Source organism: Aquarana catesbeiana, linkage group LG01 (assembly GCF_042186555.1).
Source record: "Aquarana catesbeiana isolate 2022-GZ linkage group LG01, ASM4218655v1, whole genome shotgun sequence".
In the NCBI taxonomy this organism is placed as follows: Eukaryota; Metazoa; Chordata; class Amphibia; order Anura; family Ranidae; genus Aquarana; species Aquarana catesbeiana.
Genome location: NC_133324.1, coordinates 328,014,776 through 328,040,675, shown reverse-complemented (window position 1 = coordinate 328,040,675; position 25,900 = coordinate 328,014,776). Strand labels below are relative to the sequence as shown.

Genomic DNA, 25,900 nt, shown 5'->3' with positions numbered 1-25,900 from the left:
GGCCGCTCAGCTGTCGACTAATTGCCAGCTCCCATCTCTCTCCACATTTACTCATCTGTTGTTGATATCCTGCTTTTCTGTCCTGCCTACTTAAGCCGTCTAGTCCAGAGGTTTAAAGACTGGCTTTGCTGACATCCCTTCTGGCTCTGGATCCTGCTTGCTGTTCCACTATTTTGATCCCTGACTTCTGGCTTAGCTGACTATCCATTCTGGTTACTGAACATTGGCTATGTTTTGACTACGTTTACTCTTTTTACTTTTATTATTAAACAAGTGTGATTTCTGTCTCGGTCTGATTTAATGGTTTCTGACATTCTTCACATTTCAACAGAAAAGGTTTCTGACATTCTTAAAGCCAGAAGGTTGGAATATTAAATGAAAATAGTTTTGAGGCATGTCTGTAATTAGTTTTTTTTTTCACATATTAAACAATTGAATGAACATTTTCCAAGAGTGCTGATTCCATACTTTTTTCCAGGGGTTGTAGAGTGCATCACCAGGATGAGCCCCTCCTTACATCAAGGTCCCCAGAGTCACCCCCCCTTACATTAGGGTCCCCAGAGCCATCCACCTTATATCAGGGTTCCCAGAACCCCCTCTTTACATCAAGGTCCCTAGAATCACTCCTTCAAAGGAGGGTCCCCAGAGTTTCCAGAGTCCCCTCCTCCTTACATAAGGGTCTGAAAAGCCCCCCCTTACATTGGGGTCCCGAAAGTCCCACATTTACATCAGGACTCCCATAATTCCCACTTTCCCCTTTTTGTCAGGAACAGAGTCTGTTCCCCACAAAAGCAAGGATCCTAAAGTCTCTCCCTTTACAGGGTCTCATGAGTCCCGCCCCACCTCACATTAGGGTCCCTAGAGTCTCTCCTCTTACATCAAGGTTCCCAGAGGTCCTTCTGCTTACATCAAGGTCCCCAGTTTCCTTCCCCCAACATTAAATCAGGGTCTGCAGAGTTTCATTACCCCCCTTGCAACACATTCCACTGCTTTCCATTCTCAGTGCTGGAGGCAGGGCATTGGCCTAAGGTCTGGAGGAGAAAGTTCCATCCTCCTCTCTGAATACTGGTGGCAGAGCAAGCACTTGGTTGGTAGGATAACAGGCGGTCCTAGCAACCAATTCCTATAGCTGACTTTACTGGCAGTAGGTGCCGTCGGTCGTGGAGCTACAGGCGGCCGGAAAAAAATTGATCTCTGTGAAATGGAGGTATTCTAGCACACACATGCACCCTCCTGGCTCCACACCTATGTGCTGTTGACAAGCGGCACAGTGTAACTGGGCACTTGGACAGGACACCCTAGGGGGGTTTGGACCCTGGCTTTGGGTGGGGGGCACAAATAAAATCAGGGAAGGTGCAGCTCACCCTAGCCCACCCCCCACACACACTTCTGTTAGGGGTCCTTTGGATCCCTTACCAGTTGCAAATGTGTGCAAGCAAAAAAAAAAGGTAAAATAACCAAAATACACTTGTTAAAACTGAAACCCACATAATCCACCATATTTGGTCTAATACCAAATATAGTTTTAGTTCCAAGATGTCAAAGGGAACTCCTACCCAGAGTTCACTGCTCCTTTAAAGCCACTGTGCTGCTGGAATGCCCCTCACTTCTTATAGTTGAAATACACATATGTATATACTGTATATATTTCCTGAAAATTGCCATGTGTATATGGCTAGTATAAAGCAGAGTCCAAACCTTGAACATTTAGTTCATGTTTAGAAAGGTAGGTTAATAAGGTGTATACATTTCTCTATGCTTCCAGCAACTGTCTTTCCCTGCAGAGAATATTGTTGCTTTTATTACTACTTTTATTGTCCTTAATGTTAAAGCGTGTGTCTACTATTGCAGGGAGGCATTATTGGAGTGATCATTAACTGGAACTGCAACTTAGATTTACATCCATCAAAGTGCCAACCACAGTATTCCTTCCGACGCCTTGATCTGCAGAATAATGTGTCCACAGGCTACAACTACAGGTTGGTGGATAAAGTTGATAATATATTGAGAGAGAAACCACAGCAGCCTTTTATGCATTCTATTCATCACACTGGGATAGGAGCAGGGCATAGCTACAATTCGCAGGGCCCCATAGTGACCTACTCCTGGGATGCCTTGCAGTGTCAAGTGAGACAATAGTATATTTACATAGCAATGTAACAAAAAATATGTCTAATTCAGGGACAGGTAATGGGAGAGCTGTCAGCTTGCTATTAGGGACCAGTGCTGTGGTTAGAAGTTGTCAGAGTAGCACTGCAGGGAATTCACTTTATATTTACTTAGTAGCTGTAGCTGCTGACTTTTAATAATGGGACTCTTACCTGTCCTAGAATCCAGCAATGTCGGCACCCCATCCGACATTTCCATCGGCTTTCCGGTGCTGCCGCCGCCATAGCCGGTAAGGGAGACCGGCAGTGAAGCCCTGCGGCTTCATTGCCGGTTCCCTACTGCGCACGCGCGAAGCTCCCTGCGCTCTCTTACTGGCCCGAAGGCGGGGGAAGGAGAAAGAGGGGTGCCAGACTTTTGACGTACCTTGCTGCAGCAAGGTCCGATGGAAGTAAGCACAGGTACCTGTCAAAAACAGGTACCCACTCCCCTCCCCCTCAAGGGGTGCCATATGTGGCACCGAAGGTGGGGGGGGGGGGAAGACAGATAGGCGGAGCTTCCACTTTCAGGTGAAACTCCGCTTTAAGCTCTGAAGGCAATAAATCTATTTAAAGGTGGGGGAAGCAAGGGAAATCTCTAGACAGTTTAGGATCATCTAGACAGTTTAGGATCATGGTTAGTGACTCTAAAACAGGGGTAGGCAACCTTAAAGAGATGGAGATCTACCTCAACAACATGGGAGAAGTCAAAGATCACTGGGCACAGTGTCACCTCCTCACACCTGATTTAAACCTCTAATTGGCATACTACCGTGTCGCAATCACGTGCATTGCATGGCAATCATGGGTTTAATTTAGGTGGTGAGGAGGCAACATATAGCCTCCTCACCACCTGTCAAACACACTCGGATCACTTTTCAGAGGAGCAGCAGTACCTGCAGCATTTGTCAATGAGCCCTTAGTTGAATTTGGCAGGGGCACCCTTGGAGCTCATTGACACAAAGTTGGGGGCTGGTAAAACCCTGCGGTTGAGTTGCGGTTTTACTGCCCCCAATCCCTACCCCCTTAAGCTGCTGAGGCAGCAGCCAAAGGTGTAGACAAGCAACAGCAGGAATTAAGCCCCCTGTTGCTTTTGGTGGGTGCTGCCGCCTCCCAATCATAACCCATTCAAGTAAATGCAGGTCACTCTGGAAGTGTCCTGCAACTGCATGCGTCTGCGGGTCCAAGGGGTTAAAGCAGGTGGTGGCAAAGCAACACAACGCTACTTGCTTTAACCCCTTGTTTGCTGTACTGTACAAGGTTGCAGGGCACTTGCAGAGTGGCCCTCATTCACTTGAATGGTTCATGCTTGGCAGATGCTACAACCACCAACCATGAAAGGCCGTATAACTCCTGCTGTGGCTGCAACATGTGTATGTCCCTGGCCATTGAAGCTAAAGGGGATGCAGTTGGAGTGGGGGTGATAAAAACACATCTTAACTATGAGGTTTTACTACCCCCCCCCCCTGCAGCACTACAGAAGGTTTTTCACCTTAATGCATATAATGCATTAAGGTGAAAACCCATGAGGGTTTACAACCCCTTTAATAAAGGATTGAATTAGTAGGTTTGTGGTTTCATTAGTTAAAAAGAGGCAAATTTTAGATACTGTATGTTATGGAGGTGAAGTCAATAAGCTTTTGACAGTGATTGGATTTTGGGCTAAAAGGATGGGTCAGAGCCTAGGATGGCATCTAGTATCCTGGCATGAAGGGAGGAATTGATAGTTGTATTATTGATCTGAGGGAAATGTCAGGGAGGAAGCATGGGCAGGGGGAGTTGGAATATTACAAACTTAAGATTTAGTTTTAGGAAGTGGTGTGACATCCATGCTGATATGTCAGTAAGTTAGTAATGCAAGAGGAGACTGAAGGAGTGAGATGAGTTGAGAGATAGATTTGGGTGTCATTGGCGTAAAGGTGGTATTGGAAGCCGTGGGAGGTTATCGAGTGACCAAGAGAGGAGATGTAGATAGAGAACAGAAGAGGTCCAAAAACAGAGCCTTGGGTGACCCCTACAGAAAGAGGGAATGGAGAGGGTAAGACAGAGTTGTAGGCACAGTAACACTAAAAGAGAGTTGTGATAGATAGGAGGAAAACCAAGAAAAAGCAGAATCTTGGAGGCCAAGGGATTGGAGTTTATTGAGTAGGAGTGGGTGGTTAGCAGTATCAAAGGCTACATAGAGATCTAGTAGTAAGAGTATGGAGTAGTGGCTGTTGGTTTTAGTAGTTAGTAAATTGTTGAGTTTTAGTAGGGCAGTTTCTGTGGAGTGCTGCGAGTGAAAGCCAGACAGTAAGGGGTCAAGAAGATTGTTTGCAGTGAGGTGGAGCTCAGATGGTTGTGTTATAAAAGTTTAGAGGTAAATGGGAGCAAGGAGATGGGTCTTAAGTTGTTCAGGCTGTTGGGGTCCAGTGGGAGCTTTTCAATTATGGGGGTGATCTGTGCATGCTTTAGACTGGAGGTGAAGGTGCCAGTAGAGAGGGAGAGATTGAAGATGTGAGTGAGAGAGTATTGGATATAGAAAGAGAGTGGCTGCAGTAGTCGTAAGGGAACAGGAACCAGGGGACAATTAGTTAGGTGGGCATCTGAGAAAAGTTTGGTAGCCTCTTCTAAAGTAACAGGGTCAAAGGAGGAAAGTATTGAATGTAGTGATAGACAAGATATGTTAAAGAGGAACTTTACCCATAACAACTTGATAAAAAACAATGCCCTTTAACAAGAAACATACATTCAACAATAATAGTTATGCTACAAAAACTAGTTTGTGCTGTGAATTGCCTCCAGCATTGTTCCTGCTTCTTCTTGCTGGAGGCTGCCATTTTGCTGAAGCCCAGAGCCTCTGAGCAGTGGTAAATCTTTAGGCGGTCACCAAATCGACCTCTACATTATCGGCATAGTGAGAATGTGCAGAACAGGGTGAGACAGTGTATTATTGGATTTTAAACAGTATAATCACTTCTTTTTAAGAATGAAGTGATCTAGCAGGACTTCATTTTCTGACTAAAGTTCCACTTTAAGTGGGGAAGATATCTGTACAGTGACAAAGTAGGTTTGTTTTGCAGCATGGAGGCAGGAATTGTATTTTAGGAGGGTAGATGTATACAGGGTGAAGTCTTGCAGGGATTTAGTTGTACGCCTTAGTCACTCAAGAGCATGGCTATGTCTCTTGAGATTTCTGGTATAGACAGCTTGCCAAGGTTGTAACGGTTGGGGCCTGATTCTGTGTGTAGTTAGAGAAGCAAATGCCTCCAGTGGGAATGAGAATGAACTGTTGTGGACAGAAGTGGACAGGAGTGGCCAGGTTAGGGCAGGACAGGGAGAGATTTTGTCATAGAGGTGGTCAATAGAGAAGCAAAGGTTTAAAGAGGTGAAGTTTTCTACAGGTAATCAAATGCTGCATGGAGGGATAGGTGGTTGAAGACAAAGACACTGTAAAACTGATGAGGTTGTGATCAGAGATAGAAAAGGGAGTGTTAGTGAGGTTGCCAGGAATGCAGAGATGGGAGAATACAAGGTCATGGGTGTTACCATTGGAGTAAGTGGAAATATGTGTCCATTTTGTTAGGTCAAAAGATGAAGTTAAGTTGAGAGGTTGAGATGTAGCCAGGCTGGTAACATTAACAAGGATGACAGTGGGTATTTCAGAGGAGAGAAAGTAGGGTACCCAGGCAGAGAAGTCATCAGCAAAGCATGAAAGCGGTCCAGGAGGCCAATAAATCACTGCAATCCTCAGAGAAATTTGAGAAAACAGACAAATACAGTGAGTCTTAAAAGAGGAGAGGGATAGAGAAGGAGGTGTAGGAAGGATTTGGAAAGTGCTCAGTAGGGATAGAAGGAATCCAACGCCATCTTCTTTCTATCCATTGGGTCTGGGTGAGTGAGTCTAGTGAAGGCCACCATAGAAGAGGTCAGCAGGATTCCTAAAGCCAGGTTTCAATAATGGCATTGGCAAGTAGTGAAAGGTGATGGGAGATTAAAAGGTCATGCACAGAGGTGAGCTTGTTACAGACAGAGTGGGTCTTCCTGAGGGCAAATGAGAAGGAGTGCTGTTTTTTTTTTTAAAGCAGGGGGATAGAAATTATTATATATAGTGTGTTCCTACCTTCCTGTTTGAGCTGACAGTCAGATGAATTAATAAGGAGTGTCTATGACATTCTTGAGAATTCTGTTGTACCTCTGCATGTCAGTACGGGTGACAGATTCAAGTACTTGTTAAGCGATACACAATTTTCTGGCAAGCAATATGTATGGTGACACACTGAAACTGGAGTGCTCCCTCCCTAGTGTTGCAGCTTTCACACAAACAGTGCAGCAGCCAAGCAGTTTTGAATCTGGGTAGACAGAGCCTGATGGGAAGTCGGAGACAATAGTCCTCCATCAGATCCGTTCTCCCTGTGATTGACGGCAGGCAGCGGGCAGATCCAAAGCCATTAGACAGACTGCTATTGGCTATAGAATCTGCTCACTGCTTGCTGTCACAAGGAAAAAGCAGACCTGATAATGACCTGGTTTCTAAGCTGCCCCGTCAGGCACTGCCCATTGTCAGCCTCACTGGTTTCTAGGTGTCTGTCGGCTACTACACAGTGTACAGAGATAGACACTCAGCATTTGTACAGTTGTTTTTGAAAATTTGTGTGTCTGAGGCTTTAGCATTCTTTTTGATTATGTTTAGCCAATGAATAGCTAATTACTAGGGGGGGTATGTGAGTTTTTGCAAGAGTTTTTCAGTCACGCCCCTTGAAAGGTATTGGTGGAGAAAATGCTTGAAGCTTGTAGCTCAAAAGAAGCTCATGCACTTTTTCAAGCTATAAGCGAGACTACGCTCAGGTGTGAATAGGCACAACTGAAAATCGTAGGACTTTGGATGCTGGGCATTTTGGAGCTTCGAGCTACAAAATGATCAGATGCAAGCAGGTGGTTCTAATTACCCCCAGTTTTGTTATCTATGAACTGGAGGCAACTGTTTTTAAATTTGGTGTGGTAATAGTACCACTTTGTAAACGTGTCGCAATTAGGAACAACCTGAAGCTGCCACACATTTCAGTAAAACTATTGAAACTAGTGACATGGCTTTTTGAATCTGGCGCAGGACCTTCTAAGGTGCCATACCACCAGAAAAGTGGAAATAGTGCTTTATTGAATTTCCCTGAGTGTCTTTTTAGTTCTGAAATCTCACCCACCCTTAACCTCCATTCTCATCTCCATAGTCCCTCTTTTTGCACAATAAGTTATTAGCTCACAAGCCTTCTTTAACAATCAACAGGTATTTTTTTTGGCACTTATCAAACAGATTCAACAAAACACTTCCAATGGTAACTTTAGCATACAAAAATATAGAAAAAGGAAAAGTTCATTGTTAGGGTTTACTTAAACTTTAAGTTTCCTCCCTAGTGGGGTCTGCTTCCCACCCCAGGGCTTCATAGCAGCTTGGCTATAGTTATGCAACTGAATGGAAGATCTGGTCTGTCTCATTTTGGAATACCGGTAATTGCATTTTGGACTTCAGGGCAAACATGTGTTTGAGCAGATCTGCAATGTGATATACAGTATCTTCCCATAGTTTGCATACTATTGCCATAATGTAGGCAGATCATCAGCCCTGAAATTAAAATGATAACGTGTCAATGTTTTCTTACATAGAACTTAAACTTGCCCTCTGTTTGGTCTGAAACCTGTTCTATAAGTCTGAATCGGATTAGTTGTTGCAGAAAAGAAACTCCAGCGTTCAGTAAAACATGCTGATTCATCAGCCACTTTGACAAATTAGGTTTCAGTCCACCTTTGGATTGATTTTCCTGACCAATTGCTGTTACTCCAAGACTCGCAGACGTTAGGGGTTCTAGTCTAGTGCATTAAAATGCAGGCTCCGTTGATAACAGCAGGAATGCTTACATTCAACAATAGTTCTAATTATTGTTATTTGACAGTCAGATCTTTCAGCCATAATATCTATGACCAACCCTAATTCTCTAGTCAGGGGCAACTCATCAAGAAGTGGGTTTCATGCATTTTCTGTTTGTAGGCATTCATTTCAGAGTGAACTGTAAATCTACAGTTAGGGTCCATGCACACTGGATTAAAAAAAACACCAGTGCTCTTGGAAAAAAATGCACATTTTGAGCGTTTTTGTACTAGCGTTTAGAAGTCTTTAGCTTTTTTTCTGTTAGTAAACCACTCTCAAAAATGAAAAACAGAAGGGTTTTTTTTTCTGCCTCTAAACGCTGAGCTTAAGGCTGGGTTCACATATGAGCCATTTGCAGTTCACAGCAAGGGTCCGGTGCGTGCTGGTTCACCTCTTCAGGTCCATTTTCAGCCCAAATTTTGGGCTGAATTCGGACCTGAAATGGACCAAAAGATGCACAGAGTTTTTCTGCAAAACGCACCAGACCTGCTGCAGAGATTTGTGAACCGGCTCCATAGAGAGTCGGCCAAAATCTCCTGCTATTGCGAAATGGATGTGAAACAAGCCTAAAATATGCCTCTAAACGTCCTAATGTGCATGGACACATAGGATAACATTAGTTGCTTCTACAGGCAAAATGCTAAACTCCTCTAAGGGCAGAGTTTTTTTTAAGCCAGTGTGCATGGACCCTAAATGCAGCAGAAACTGCTTTTTATTAGTTCATGTTATTTCTTTACATTGGTGTGAACAAATTTTTTACATTATTCTATATGAATCATTCAAAGATTCCAAACTACCTTAATCCTTTAAAGAGGCACCATAAAGAGCCTGCTCTTTTATTGCTCTCTCCTGCCGCCACAGTTGGCTATATACTGTGTATATATATATATATATATATATATACACACACACACACACAGTATATACAGTATTTATACACACACAAACAAAAAAATATATATAATATACTTATTTTTGTTCTACATTCTGCTTTTCTCCTTCCTTTGTTACATCCTGTTTACACCCTTTGTTTCTGCTGCTTTGTTGCAAAACTCAGGTTTGCCAAGTATTACTTCAAGAATGGCACAGAAACCCGCACGCTAATTAAAGTATATGGGATTCGCATTGATGTCATTGTTCATGGGCAGGTAACTATGCTTACAGATTTTTATATTGTATGTCAATATCTGGCACTAGAAGTTTGCAGTTGTACATAAAAAAAAAATCAATTTTCACAACTCTTTATGCAAAGTTTTATACAGCTTTGAAAACATTACTTTTTTTTTTTAATAATTTTTTATTAAAGACAAGAGAAACAATACAGTAATGTTTACATACAGTGTTTAGGAGGCCGTTCAGTGTTACCATATACCGGAGCATGTGGGTCTTTTTGTATTCACTGAAACATATCCCTATAGGGATTAATCAATCACTGTCAATATTGCCTAACATCACATCCATTCAAAATCTTGTCATTTGTGTGAGCATATATTGTGTAAAGATAACAGAAACAAGATAGAATAGGAAAAAGACAGAAGGTAAACAGGACCATATATTCTTTATTAATTCGGTTTTGTTTCTAAGAGAGTAAGTTAAATCTTCCATATAGTATATTTGGTCTACCGCCCTTAGCCATTGGCGTAATGTAGGTGCCATGGGCTTTTTCCAATACTTGGGTATAAGAGCCTTAGCAGCGTTTAAGAAGTGTGGAGTGATTGATCTCTTATATGGTCCTATTGGCCTGTCTGTACAGTGCAATAATACTATCCAGGGGTCATTCAAAACCTCCGAACCCTGAATCTCCTTGATCCAATAAAGAAAGGTCAATCAGTATGGTCTAATAATCGGGCAATACCACCAAACATGAGCATGTGAGGCTCGTTCCCCACATCCACGCCAGCAGAGTGGGGATGTTTCTGGGAATGTTTTGTGTAGAACCTCTGGGGTATAGTGCCACCGTGTCAAGAGTTTATAGTTCACTTCTTCCAGTTTGGAGGACATTTATGATGTATGAGATAAAATGAGGATTGTAGACTTCATAGTTTCTGTAAGATCCTTATGAAGGTCCTTCTCCCAATTGTAGATGAAGCTAGGATAACCAAAAGAAACTAATGATCGTAAAACTTGGTAAAAGTATGAGAGGGGTTTCTCCGCAGGTTGTTCATCCATAAATGCTGACTCTATGGGTGTTAGATTAGTGATGTCCCGTATGGGTTTTGAGAGAGAATTAACGAAGGCCTTCAATTGGTGGTATCTCCATTGAGTCATTAAAGATGCCGTTGGTGTAAACACTAGCGTTGAGAGTAGCACTACACCAGAGATAGTTGTTACCTGGTGGAGTAGAACTGGATGTCCGAGATTCCAGGAGTGGCTTTTGGGATCCATATTGCCTGGTGGAAAGTAGTTATGTCCCGTAAGAGGCATCAGAGGAGAGTTATAGGACCAGTTGTGTGTTGTACATAAAAAGTCCCAGGCCATTAGGGTGTAAGCGGCGATGTGCTTGCGGTCAAAGATCTATATTTCCTTGGTATCCATAATAATGTATAAAGATCTGAACCACTGAGATCTATTTCTAAGGATACCCAAAGCTTAGAGTTTTTATGATACTTCCAGTCGGACACCCTGTTTAGTATAGCCGCCTGGAAGTATCGTTTGATGTCTGGCAGAGCCAGACCGCCCTCTCTTTTGGGTCTAGTAAGCAAATTCCTAGCAAGTCTAGGACATTTCCTGTTCCGAACATATCTGGTAATAATAGATCTCACTAATGTAAAATATCCTGCAGAAATTTTATAAGGAATCATTTGAAATAAGAATAGCAGTCTGGGCAGAATGTTCATTTTCAACACACTTATTCTTCCCAGCCACGAGTGAGCTAGCTGTGACCATTTCTGTAGGTCAGATCTGATTGTGTTCAGTAATGGGATAAAATTAGTACGAAACCAGGAAGCGAGGTTGGGAGTGAGAAAAATACCTAGGTATTTCAATGAGTGAGATTGCCAGCTAAAGGGGAATGATCCCTTCAACTGGGCCACCGTCTCTTTAGGTATAGTAATATTAAGGATTTCAGATTTTGTCATATTTATTTTAAATTTGGAAACGAGGTTAAACTTTGAGAAAGCTGCCATTAGGTTAGGGAGAGTGATCTCTGGTTGTTGTATGTAAAAGAGTATATCATCGGCATAAGCTGCGTATTTGTGCACTGTATTCCTCACTGAAATCCTGTGTATGTTGGAGTTGTGCCTGATTGTTGATAGGAATAGTTTGAGGGATAGGGCGAATAAGATTGGTGAGAGAGGGCAACCCTGACGAGTGCCGTTATATAAGGTAAATGAGTTGCTTAGGGTACCATTTATTCTTAATTGTGCTGTCGGGAAATTATAAAGGCCCGATATTTGTTTTAGTAGCATGGGGCCGAGACCCAAGTGGGATAGAGTCGCCAATAAATATTCCCAGTCCACCCTGTCAAACGCTTTTTCAGCATCAGTTGATAATAACAGGGTGGGCTGGGAAGAGCCCCTAACGTGCAATCAGTGAAAGGGTAGGGAGAGAATTGTCCCTTGCCTCTCTACCGGGGATGAAACCCGTTTGATCAGTAGAAACCCATTTTGGGAGCAAGGGGAGGAGCCTCTTTGCTATAGCCTTGGCATATAATTTAGCATCAAGGTTTAAACGGGAGATGGGACGGTAACTTCCACATATACTAGGGTCCTTACCAGGTTTCGGTATAATTGTGATATGAGCATGTAGAATCTCTGGATGAAAATTGCCACCTGCTGAGATTGTGTTAGCATATCGAGTCAGTCTGGGAATTAAAACTTCGGTATAATTGTGATATGAGCATGTAGAGTCTCTGGACGAAAATTGCCACCTGCTGAGATTGTGTTAGCATATCGAGTCAGTCTGGGAATTAAAACTTCCGCAAAGGAACGGTAGTATGCTACCGTAAGGCCATCGGGGCCCGGAGCCTTACCATTGGCCATAGATTTTAAAGCCACACATAACTCAGCAGTTGTAAATTCTCCTTCCAAAGCAGTTAAGGCTTCATTTGGAAGTTTTGGAAGATTAGCTTGTGACAGGTATTCATGAATAAGTTTTGTTCTAGATTCGTGATCTGATGTGTGCTGATGAACATGATATAAATGTTGGTAGAATGATCTGAATTCTTCTGCTATTGCAGAGGTTTCATGGTCTAGTACGTCGGTCGGAGACTTAATTCTGGCAATAAAATTTGCAGCTATTTTCTGCTGTAAGGAACGGGCCAAAACCCTACCAGGCTTATTACCCCATTCGTGTAAGCTTTGAGCAACAATGCGGAACGCTCGCTTCCGATCCAAATGAAGGAGGGCCTTCAGTTCCTCTCTTTTCTTGGACAGAGTGTTAAACACTGCAAGCGACAATCCGGACTTGTGTTGTCGTTCAAGATCAGCTATCTCACGTATAAGTTCTGATTGTTGGTGTATTCATTCCCTTTTTTTCCTGGACCCTAGTTCTATAAATTTCCCTCGGATAAAGGCCTTATGGGCCTCCCAGAGTGTACCTGGTGAAATTTCTGGGTGCGAGTTTTCACGAAAATAGTGTTGTAGTTCGTCATTAATCATTTTTTGTCTATTTCTTCTGAAATGAGATAATCATTGAGCTTCCAATTAGTAATTTTTTGTGGTATAGATGGGATTTTTAGTTTGAGTGTTATTGGAGCATGGTCCGATAAGGTAGATGTTTTAATGCTAGTATCTATGAGAAGGGAGAGGTGATGATGATCCATTCAAAAATAATCGATACGTGAGTAAGAATGATGCATGTGGGAGTAGTGGGTAAAATCCTTCTCCCTAGGGTGCATTATCCTCCATACATCCATCAATTGGGCTTCATGTAGACGTCTACGTAAGAACGCTAGATGTCTACGTGGGATACAAGATCTGCTAAGCGATGTGTCCACAAGAGGATCCTTTGGGGAATTAAAATCTCCAGCAAGGAGTACACAACCATGAGCGAACTCGCTAATTTTTTTAAGAGTGGTGGTTATAAAGCTCACTTGATCACGATTGGGGGCATATAGTGTTGCTAAGGTACAGGGCATACCGTCCAGACTGCCCTTCAGAAACAGGAAATGAACCATTGGGTCACTTACCATAGAGTCCAGAGTGAACGGAGTACCCCTACGAAACCCAATGGCCACTCCTTTTGCTTTATGAACATCTGATAGGCTATAGTACCATGTGGGAAACTGATGGGAGAAGAGTTTTTCAGAGGTTGTGTGCGTGAGGTGTCTCCTGCAGGAAGACAATGTCTCCCCCCAAGCGACCCAGTTCTCTGTATAAATCGTGTCTCTTACCTGGAGCATAGAGACCACGCACATTAATGGATACTAGCTTCGTCATGGTCATTGGGTTCGACAGAAGAAGTCCGCTCTCAACGTTCTCCAAAATGAGCCGATCCGAGACGGAACACCAGAGGGGCAAGGAAGTAAGGTAGAAGGGGAAAGAGTAGGAAAGGGCAAGGGAGAGGAAGGAAAAAAAAAAAAGGGTAAAAAAAAAAAAGAGAGAACATTAACACTGTACAACCACAAAACAAAGTACCACCATGAGAGGAGGTATTTATATGCACGCATAAAGCTGCTGTGCATATTTGAGGTAGGCCGGAACCCCAATACTCCTGCGTGTCCCGCCCCCGTGGGGACAAACACACGAGAGTACGAGGATCTGTGATGCCCCAAAGGGGGAGGGCGCGCAGCCTGAAGCAGCGGACAGCAAGTACCCAAAATTAGTGTGGGTAATGTCTCGATCCCCCGGAGCCAACACCACAATATGCTGAGTACAGCGAAACCAGTACCTATATAAATCACTCTATAAGTATAACGTCATTACCATTTAAGTTATCGGGGTCAACCTCCCTTTATCCACTTTTTTAGCAATGAACCCAAACCAACCAAACTGTAAGGAATTACACATCAGGGAAGTATGACTGTAGCAAAGAGGGCAGTTACGTTACTTAAAAGACACCTAAATACTTGCAAACATGGGGGAACTGCGGCATCTCAAGTCAACATCTGCTGGATCTCAGTCCATTAGTTCAACCAAGCTGGGAGGGAAGAGCCTGGAGTATTGGAGTGATGTTTTCGGTCCACTTTTTGCCACCTCGGCTCCGAATGGTTAGGAGGTGGTGGAATAGCATCTTGCCATCCTGGAAACTCCGGAGGGGGGATGTTGATATCCAAGCAGAACCTTTCAAGATCTTCCGGAAAATGAAGAATCGCCATCTTGCCATCCTTGTGGGCGATAAGGGATGCTGGAAAACCCCAACGGTAATTAATGGATGATGTCCGGAGTAGTTCAGTCAGGGGTCGCAGAGCCCTGCGACGCTCCAGCGTTTCCCTTGCTAGGTCTGGAAAAAATTGTAATGAGGCTCCGTCAAAATCCATCGGAGCCTTTTCTCGGGCTTTCCGCATTATGAGCTCTTTTTCGTCATAATAGTGGATCCTGCAAATAATGTCCCGTGGGATCTCGGAGGACAAGTTGCGGGGACGCAAAGCTCTATGTACTCTGTCAATCTTCAGAGAACTGTCTGCTGCACTGCCTAAAAGGCCATTAAAAATACCTCGAAGGGACTGGAGGAGGTCGTCATCACCAGTAGCTTCCGGAAGTCCTCATACCCTAATATTGTTCCGCCTGTTGCGGTTTTCCTGGTCCTCAATCTTAAATAGGGCCATTCTGTGGGATATGGCGAGGTTGCGAGTAACGGTTTGAAAGGCTTCTTATGGTGTCTGCGTGGTGATCAAGCCTCTGTTCCGATCCTTCCACCCGCTCCAATACTTGCGACAGATCTGAGCGGACCACTGAGATCTCCTTCTTAATGGAGCGTTCCAATCCCAAAAACAAGGAGGTCAGCTCAGATTTAGTGGGCAGATCGCTGACCAACGACGCCACACCAGAGTGTCTGGATGTGCTGCCCTCACCCTCCGAGCCGGCTGACGAAGCTGGAGAGCAGCGTCTGGGATCAGGCCGAGAACGAGGGGCAGAGCCTGAGCCTCGTGGAGAGCGGCCTAATCCATCCATGTTCAGGATGTCCTCCGGTTCCGCAAGGAATCGTTTTATGGATCCCGTAGAGGGTCCTTTCTTAGGTAGGGATTTGCCAGTCCTCTTCCGCATACTTCGCTAGATTTGGTGTCGGCCCCGGAGCTCGAGAGAAGCAGGTCTTCACTGCTGCATGTCGAAACCACACCCCCTTGAAAACATTACTATTAATGTTTACTATCATCTACTCTGGTTAGCTTTTTTGCTTGTTTAGGTTTTATTTGCCCACCTAATTCAACTTAAGGGTAAACGACACACAAGCACAATTTTTCTGAGGTCTGAGGGACTCTGTTGCTACCATATTAAAATTTGACAATGTTTGGACACTGAAAAGTTGGAATCATGCTGACCTTTAGGAAGATGATCTAGTGGAAGATTATTTTAGCTTAACCACTTGAGCCCCGGACCATTATGCTGCCTAAGGACCAGAGGTCTTTTTCCAATTTGGCACTGCGTCGCTTTAACTGCTAATTGCGCGGTCATGCAATGCTGTACCCAAACGAAATTTGCGTCCTTTTCTTCCCATAAATAGAGCTTTCTTTTGATGGTATTTGATCACCTCTGCAGTTTTTATTTTTTGCGCTATAAACGGAAAAAGACTGAAAATTTTGAAAAAAAATGATATTTTCTACTTTTTGTTATAAAAAAAATCCAATAAACTAAATTTTAGTCATACATTTAGGCCAAAATGTATTCAGCCACATGTCTTTGGTAAAAAAAATGTCAATAAGCATATATTTATTGGTTTGCGCAAAAGTTATAGCGTCTACAAACTAGGGTACATTTTCTGTAATTTACACAGCTTTTAGTTTATGACTGCCTATGTCATTTCTTGAGGTGCTAAAATGGCAGGGCAGTACAAAACCCCCCCAAATGACCCCATTTTGGAAAGTAGACACCCCAAGGAAATTGCTGAGAGGCATGTTGAACCCATTGAATATTTATTTTTTTTGTCCCAAGTGATTGAATAATGACAAAAAAAAAAAAAATATTTACAAAAAGTTGTCACTAAATGATATATTGCTCACACAGGCCATGGGCCTATGTGGAATTGCACCCCAAAATACATTCAGCTGCTTCTCCTGAGTATGGGGATACCACATGTGTGGGACTTTTTGGGAGCCTAGCCGCGTACGGGGCCCCGAAAACCAAGCACCGCCTTCAGGATTTCTAAGGGTGTAAATTTTGCAGCTCTCATTTGTTTTTGAAAATGAAGAAAGACAAGAAAAAACTTTTTTTTTTTCTTTTTTCAATTTTCAAAACTTTGTGACAAAAAGTGAGGTCTGCAAAATACTCACTATACCTCTCAGCAAATAGCTTTGGGTGTCTACTTTCCAAAATGGGGTCATTTGGGGGGGTTTTGTGCCACCTGGGCTTTCCATGGCCTCCGAAACTGTGATAGGCAGTGAAGAGTGAAATCAAAAATTCACGCCCTTAGAAAGCCTGAAGGCGGTGCTTGGTTTTCAGGGTCCCGTATGCGGCTAGGCTCCCAAAAAGTCTCACACATGTGGTATCCCCGTACTCAGGAGAAGCAGCAGAATGTATTTTGGGGTGTAATTTCACATATTCCCATGGCATGTTTGAGCAATATATCATTTAGTGACAACTTTGTGCAAAAAAAAAAAAAAAAAAATTGTCTCTTTCCCGCAACTTGTGTCGCAATATAAAATATTCCATGGACTCGACATGCCTCTCAGCAAATAGCTTGGGGTGTCTACTTTCCAAAATGGGGTCATTTGGGGGGGTTTTGAACTGTCCTGGCATTTTATGCACAACATTTAGAAGCTTATGTCACCAACTCTTCTAACCACTTGAAGACAAAGCCCTTTCTGACACTCATTGTTTACATGAAAAAGTTTTTTTTTTTTTGCAAAAAAATTACTTTGAACCCCCAAACATTATATATTTTTTTAAAGCAAATGCCCTACAGATTAAAATGGTGGGTGTTTCATTTTTTTTTTTCACACAGTATTTGTGCAGCGATTTTTCAAACGCATTTTTTTGGGAAAAAACACACTTTTTTAAATTTTAATGCACTAAAACACACTATATTGCCCAAATGTTTGATGAAATAAAAAAGATGATCTTAGGCCGAGTACATGGATACCAAACATGACATGCTTTAAAATTGCGCACAAACGTGCAGTGGCAACAAAATAATTCCATTTTTAAAAGCCTTTAAAAGCCTTTACAGGTTACCACTTTAGATTTACAGAGGAGGTCTACTGCAAAAATTACTGCCCTCGATCTGACCTTCGCGGCGATACCTCACATGCATGGTGCAATTGCTGTTTACGTTTGACGACAGACCGCCGTTTGCGTTCGCCTTAGCGCGAGAGCAGGGGGCGACAGGGGTGCTTTTTTTTTTTTTTTTTTCTTTATTATTTTTTTGCTTTTTTATCTTATTTTTAAACTGTTCCTTTCATTATTTTTTTTTTTTAATCATTTTTATTGTTATCTCGGGGAATGTAAATATCCCCTATGATAGCAATAGGTAGTGACAGGTACTCTTTTTTGAAAAAATTGGGGTCTATTAGACCCTAGATCTCTCCTCTGCCCTCAAAGCATCTGATGACACCAAGATCGGTGTGATAAAATGCTTCCCCAATTTCCCAATGGCGCTATTTACATCCGGCGAAATCTAAGTCATAAAATGCTCGTAGCTTCCGGTTTCTTAGGCCATAGAGATGTTTGGAGCCACTCTGGTCTCTGATCAGCTCTATGGTCAGCTGGCTGAATCACCGGCTGCATTCTCAGGTTCCCTGTTGAGACAGGAGAGCCAGAGAAAAACACGGAAGACGGTGGGGGGGGGGGGGGGCATTCCCTCCCATGGCTTGTAAAAGCAGTCTAGAGGCTAATTAGCCACTAGGATTGCTTTTACATGAAAGCCGACCGCTGGCTGAAAAGAATGATACCAAGATGATACCTAAACCTGCAGGCATCATTCTGGTATAACCATTCAAAGTCGTGAATGGCGTACCTGAAGACAAAAAAATGGTTAACAATAAAGCACAGTAAACGGTAAAGTATAAAAAATTGCATACCTGAAAAGCAAACATGATAAAACATAATAACAATAAAACATTGCAGAATAGAATACAGTAAAAAAGAGCAGAACAAGAGAGAGAGAATAGAGAGAGAGAGAGAACAATAAAACGACAACTATTTTTTTTTTATTTTATATATATTTTTTTTTTTTTTTTTTTTACACTTTTTTTGTAACTAACTTTTATAACGGTAACCGGTTCCAGGTTTGGGTCTCTCAAAATGCGATGGCATCTTGGGAGACCCTGTGAAAGTGTGCCTAGTCTGTGCAATGCTGTACCCTACGCTAATACTCAACTAATGAATGGTAGCGTTCAAAACATTCACCAATGCAAAGACCAGGATTGTCAGGACAGAAGGGACAATAATAGTGGGTGTCACGCCTATATCCGCGCTTGCTGCAGACACGACATCTTTTTTGGGGGTTCGTTGGGTAGGGGTACTCGGGAGGACATAAAGAAAATGCCTCTCATGCAGCCGACTGCATTTGGTTGGGGATGTGAATGGGGGAAGTACGGGCGCTGCAGAAGTGGTGGGTTCCCAATTAGGATTGGCGAATGCAGCAGGAAGGGCACTATGGGCACGACGGGCCTGTGTTTGTCTTTTTGGTGGCAGCGGGACACTACTTGTGCTTGCCACCTCACCAGCTTGAACTGCACTTATGGGACTCGCCACGTCACCAAGTGTTACTGCAGTGCTGGTTTGACTACGACCGGGGTGTACTAGGCCGCTGGTGCTTGACAGTTCAATAAAAAGCTACCAAAAAAACTGTTAGCGATCGCAGGGATCAGGCCTGACTCTGCGAATGCTGCAGATATGCGTTAAGTGTTTTGTAAGTGACAGTAATCGATCGATACTGCACTTGGGTGGGCTGGGCCGGGCGGAGGGGCAAAATGCAGGTGCTAGCAGGTATCTGGGCTGATCCCGCTAACACTGCGTTTTTGGGAACCCTAAACTGCTGGGGACGCCAGTATAGATCTGATCGGATCAGATATTAATCCGTTCAGATACTATACCACTAAGGGAGGTGTACGGTGCGTGCGTGGGTGTTAGCGGTACTGGCGCTAATCTGACGCTGCTTGGGGCTGGTGCTTGCCAGTTCACCAAAATACTACCAAAAAAACTGTTAGCGATCGCAGGGATCAGGCCTGACTCTGCGAACGCTGCAGTTATGCGTTTAGTGTTTTGTAAGTGTCAGTGATCGATCGATACTGCACTTGGGTGGGCTGGGCCGGGCGGAGGGGCAAAACGCAGGTGCTAGCAGGTATCTGGGCTGATCCCGCTAACACTGCGTTTTTGGGAACCCTAAACTGCTGGGGACGCTAGTATAGATCTGATCGGATCAGATATTGATCCGATCAGATACTATACCACTAAGGGAGGTGTACGGTGCGTGCGTGGGTGTTAGCGCTACTGGCGCTAACCTGATGCTGCCTGGGGCTGGTGCTTGCCAGTTCACCAAAATGCTACCAAAAAAACTGTTAGCGATCGCAGGGATCAGGCCTGACTCTGCGAAAGCTGCAGTTATGCGTTTAGTGTTTTGTAAGTGACAATGATCGATCGATACTGCACTTGGGCTGGGCCGGGCGGAGGGGCAAAACGCAGGTGCTAGCAGGTATCTGGGCTGATCCCGCTAACACTGTGTTTTTGGGAACCCTAAACTGCTGGGGACGCTAGTATAGATCTGATCGGATCAGATATTGATCCGATCAGATACTATACCACTAAGGGAGGCGTATGCTGCGTGCGTGGGTGTTAGCGGTACTGGCGCTAATCTGACGCTGCCTGGGGCGACGCATATCACTGCCGGGCGATCAGGGGGCTAAACCTTTATTCGGTAATAAACGGCGGGTGCCCTGACACTATAAAAAATAAACAAACTAACCAGCGTCACCCGTAACAGTTATACGGTGATCAGTGGTGAAAGGGTTAACTAGGGGGCAATCAAGGGGTTAAAACATTTATTAGATAGTATGTGGGGGTCCCTGTCGCTATAAAATGCTGACGGCGAACCTAAATATTTACCTCACTAACTAGCGTCACCAGCGACACTAATACAGCGATCAGAAAAATGATCGCTTAGCGACACTGGTGACAGGGGGTGATCAAGGGGTTAAAACTTTATTAGGTGGGGTTAGGGGGGTATCCTAGACCTACAGGGGGGTAATACTAACTGTCCCAACACTGTAAATGTCACAAACTGACACCAATGCAGTAATCAGAAAAAAACAAAAAAAACAGCTGGTGTCAGTTTGTGACGGGGGGGGGGGGGGGGGGGGGGTGATTGGGGGGCGATCGGGGGGGGGATCGGGGTGTTTTGTGTGCCTGGCATGTTCTACTGTGTGTGTAGTGTTGTGCACTCACATACCTGTCTTCTCTCCTCGGGCCGGGAACGGAAATTACCGAGCCGAGGAGAGATGACATCATTTCCTTTGCTGCTGTTTAGCATACAGCAGCAAAGGAATGTTCTCATTGGCCGGCGGCGATCGCGAGGGGGGGGCCACGAACGGATGGCCTCCCCCTCACCTCCGATCGCCGGGGGACAAAAGACGACCGCCTCGGGCACCGGGGGGGGGGTCCGATCGGACCCCCCACCCGCGGAAGGCAAATCACGTATATGTACGTGATTTTGCCTGTCCGTGCCACCTTGCCGACGTAAATCGGCCTGAGGCGGTCGTCAAGTGGTTAAGCAGAGATAAGCTGGGACTGCATACATCTTATTGCCTTATTATGCCACATACACACGATCGGAATTTCAGCCCGCAAAAGACCGATGAGAGTTTTTCACCGGAAAATGCGACCGCGTGTATGCTCCATCGGACTTTTGCTGGCCGAATTCCAGCCAGCAAAAGATTTTGCGGTTCCTATCCGAAAATGTGCTGTGGCAATTCCGACGTGCAAAATTCCTGTGCAAGCTCGGAAACAATTTGACGCATGCTCGGAAGCATTGAACTTCATTTTCTCGGCTCGTCGTAGTGTTGTACATCACCGCGTTCTTGGCGGTCGTAAGTTCAGCGAACTTTTGCGTGACCGTGTGTATGCAAGGCAAACTTGAGCGAAATCCTGTCGGAAAAGCCGTCATATCTTTTTCCGACCAGAAGTCCGATCATGTGTACGCGGCATAAGAGTTCATCCAGCATGCACTGCCCATCGAATCTCTTGATGGAATGAACAATAGTCAAGTATCAGCACCTAGACCTACACTGGAATTTATTTGTCCATGTTAAGCAGATTTAGTTGCCTTTCCGTTCTTGATCGTCATAATAAACATGGGAATAGAAAATAGTGCTCCTGCTCATTGTTGGGAAACAATGAAAATACAGTATTCCCAAGGCCTGTTTCACATGGGCTTCAGCTTGTATAAGAGCAGTGTGAACAGTAATCTTTTATGAAAGTTTCAGCAAGCTTTTGCAAAGCTTTTGGCAAACTTTGAGCAACATTCTCTAAGCTTTTAGGCTAGGTTCACACTGCTGCAGTGCGAATTTAGCGCGATTTTGTTCCGATTGCGTTGCGAATTTGCATTGCGAATTCTATATGTGTTCTTGCGATTCTACTGCAAATTTTGCAGTCTATGGAGCCGAATTCGCATCGCACACGGATCAAACTCGCACAGGACCTTTTTTTCCCGCAAGTTATATTCGCAACGCATTGATGTGAACGACACTAATGTTAATCTATGTAATTTAAATGACTTGCGAATTTGAGCGATCGCAACGGCTCAAATTCGCAATAGAATTCGCAGCAGTGTGAACCTAGCCTTAAAGTGCCCTTCAGCTCCTGTTTGAAAATCTTATACAAAGATCCTAATGGAACTGCTGATTGTAACTTTAACCTCTTCAATACTGGGCACTGCCCCCCCCCCCCCCCCCCGCCCCTCCTCCTGCCCAAGCCAATTTTCAGCTTTCAGCGCTGTCACTATTTAAATGACAATTGCACGGCCCTGCTACACTGTACCCAAACAAAACAGAGCTTTCTTTTGGTGGTATTTCATCACCTCTGTTTTTTTGTTTCCACGAACAAATAAAAAAAGCCTGAAAATTTAGAAAAAAAAAAAGTTTTCCTTTGTTTCTGTTATAAAATGTTGTAAATAAATAAGTTTTCTCCTTCACTGACGGGCGCTGATGAGGCTGCACTGATGGGCACTTATAAGGCAGCACTGCTGGGCACCGATGAGGTGGCACTGATGGGCAATGATAGGCGGCACTGATGAGCACTCATAGGTGGCACTTATGGGTACTGATAGGTGACTCTGATGGGCACTGAACAGCTGCACTTATGGGTGGCACTGATGGACACTGATGGGTGACACTGATAGGCATCACTGATGGCACTGGCAGGCATTACTGATGGGCACTGATTGGCATCTGTCTGGGCACTGACTGTCATCCCTAGGTGGTCCAGGGTGGCATACCAGAAGGCCAGCTATTGTGGGCATCCCTGGTGGTCCAGTGTGGGCATCCGTGGGAGGCTGCGCTGATAATCAATCAGCGCAGGCCCCCCTGGCAGGAGAGCCGCCGATGCATACTAGCTCATTATGCATTTGTCTTGCAGGTTTTTTTTTTAGAGAGTTTACAACCACTTTAAGGTGCTTTAAGAGACATACCATACCAAGAGACAACCACTTTAAGAGAAAAACCATTGCAATTGAGGTGGCTGACAATTGTTGATGTCTCATGAAAGTGACATGCTACTTAATTTTTAGCACGACACAACACAACGCTACTGCTCCTGTGTAAATAGCGCTGTGTGGTACCATTGTAATATTCATGGCAGGCATTGAAGGGCTGTTATGAGGCTTTAAAAATGCTGAATAAATGCCTCATAAACACAGGGCATTGATGCACGTGTGAACAAGCCCTAATTAATTTTTGCATTTTAGCAAAAATTTTTAAATTACACATGAAAAATAAGAATATTAAGATGACATGATAAAAATATGCATTTTAACCTACTTTAATGAGTAATTATGATGTACAGGATATTTCTGCAGTTCCTTTAAAAACTGAAAAGAAGGAGGTAGATCCCTGAAAGTGTGTCCTAAAAACTGAATCTGGACAAAAACACAAAGTAACATAACAAATGTTAACATCTTTTAACATCTTTTATCCTGCAGGCTGGCAAGTTTAGTCTCATCCCAACTATCATTAATCTGGCCACTGCCCTGACATCTATTGGTGTTGTAAGTATAAACCATATTTCTTAAAATCTGTCCAAACACTTTAAAGTTTATTCACCCAACAATGTACATTAGAATGGAATACTGTATATATAATTGAATTTACATGCTGAGGCTGGGAAAACAAAAAAACAAATTGTTACTGTAGGAGTTAGCCTGTATCTGAACCAGTCATCCTCATTTATTACATAGAGAATGCATGCTGGCTCTTTGGATAATTATCATGATCAAGAGACTTACCAAAACAAAATAATGATGAGACTTGCATTTCAAAAGCATAGAGATTCCATCATTTTAACCAGGCAGTATGATGGGAAGATATGGTGTTTCACAGGAACTGTGTTGAGACCACAGTAAGAGGCCAAGACCGAGCATTAAGTCTAGTACACAGTTTTTTTGTTTCATGGAACCCACTGGGCTGAACGAAAAAAAAAACTGAAGAGCTCGGGAGGAGCCGCTATATTAACTATACTATAGTACAACGATCTCCCCTACTGCTGTCCCCCCCGGCAGAACACACCAGTCAGCACTCTCAGCCATTGACTGAGAGCACTGATCGGATGCTGTTCGGCATGACCTTTTTTAGTCATGCCCCTTTGTCAGAAGCCGGTCATCCCACTGACTTCTGTCGGCCTGGCTGCCATACACACGGGCCGAATGTTGGCTGGTTTCTATTGAACCTGTGTACCAGGCTTTAGTCAACAGTAATGGAGTGGTATAAATAAATCAATAATAGAGTAGGACCCAACAACATGTCTCAGTTGAAAAGACCATTATTAAGCCGTCATATTGGTCAGGTCCCACATTTAGAAGGTAATAGTAAAGCTACATGGTTCTAAAACTATATTATATCATTCTTGTTTTTATCATAATAGGCGACATATACCAGAATAGTTTGAACTGTATTTTAGGCAAAACAGATCACAGATCAACAGATAATTCCTAAATGTAAAGTGCCCTATCTTAAAATTTTAAACCCCAAACCAAAAATGTATTATATTGCAACTTATCAATCATTAGATGTGGTGGCTACATTAGTTTTCTATTTTTAGGCTTTTTTCCTCTGTTTTCACCTGGTGATCTGGCCAGTAAAACATCTTCTGTATTAGAGTACAAGAATAAAAATATAAATAGTGCACACTCAAATCATATCTAGAAAAATAACTGAACATGTGACCATTTAAAACCATAAATTAACCACTTTCCACCCGCCGTATAGTAAAATGACTCTAGTTCTGGGACGACGTCATATGATGGCGCCCAAGTACCGCTGCTTTTGCGGTGATCCTAGGATACGGCGCGACTCTGAATCTCGGTAAAGAGCCAATGACGTGGCTCTTTACCCATGTAATCGGCTGTGTCCAATCACAGCTGGTCACATGCAAACAAGGAAGTGCCGTTTATCGGTAATCAGGGCAATAACCATCAGTGCCCTGATTACAGTATAGCCCCAGCAGTGCCCATCAGTGATGCCAATCAGTGCCCATTAGTGATGCTAGTCAGTGCTGCCTTTCAGTGCTCATCAGTGCTGCCTATCAATGCCCATCAGTGCCAGCTATCCGTGCCGCCTATCTCTGCCCACCAGTGCTGCCTATCAGTGCCACCTATCAGTTCCCATCAGTGCCGCATATCAGTTCCAGCTATCAGTGCTCATCAGTGCGCATATTAGTGCCTCCTCATCAGTGCCACCTACTCAGTGCCCATCAATGCTGCCTATCAGTGCTCATCAGTGTCGCATATCAGTGCCCATCAGTGCAGCATATTAGGGCCTCCTCATCAGTGCCACCTAATCAGTACCCATAAGTGACCCCTCATCAGTGCCCATTAGTGCAGCCTATCAGTGCTTATCAGCACACATCAGTGAAGGGGAAAAATTACTTATTTACAAAATTTACTGACAGAGACTAAGAAAAAATATTTTTTTCAAAATTTTAGCAAAAAATAAAAAATCCAGTGGTGATTAAATACCACCAAAAGAAAGCTCTATTTGTGTGAAAAAAATGATAAAAATTTCATTTGGGTACAGTGTTGCATGACCGCCCAATTGTCATTCAAAATGTGACAGGGCTGAAAGCTGAAAATTGACCTAGGCAGGAAGGGGGTAAAAGTGCCCAATAGGCAAGTGGTTAGGTTAATAAAAAAAAAAAATCGAAATGCTGATTATCTTTGTACAATGTTGCTTTAATATACAAAAACAAATGTCCAATATAAGTAAAAGTAAAATTGAATCACACCATCCACCACAATCTCCAATGTGAAAAAGTTAGTGGAAAAACTTAAGCATTCTTTCTGGTGCAAGAATTATTTGTGGCACACTTGTAATAAAATAATAATTGAAAGGTGAAAGTCTTAGGAGGTATATAACACCAAAAAGTGAAGAGACTTGTAAAAGTGTTGATAGAAGATCCACCACCGCTTAAATTGGGGGCTTACCAGAAAGATTTCACCTTTCAAGGATTATTTTATTACAAGTGTGCCACAAATATTTTTTGTATTACGGACTTAATGTGTATTTAAAAGGTTCACTATATAAGTATACATACCTATGTAATTTATACACTGG

The 25,900-nt window shown here is 43.4% G+C and overlaps 1 protein-coding gene across 1 annotated transcript in view; it reads left to right on the top strand.

Moving 5' to 3' along the window:
* Positions 1 to 25,900, top strand: part of P2RX2 (purinergic receptor P2X 2) — a 79,295-nt gene that overhangs the window by 42,520 nt on the left and 10,875 nt on the right. The window contains exons 8-10 of the mRNA XM_073630997.1: positions 1,852 to 1,979; positions 9,104 to 9,194; positions 23,275 to 23,340. Of these exons, the coding sequence (XP_073487098.1) occupies positions 1,852 to 1,979; positions 9,104 to 9,194; positions 23,275 to 23,340 (285 nt within the window). The remainder of the gene's footprint in view (positions 1 to 1,851; positions 1,980 to 9,103; positions 9,195 to 23,274; positions 23,341 to 25,900) is intronic.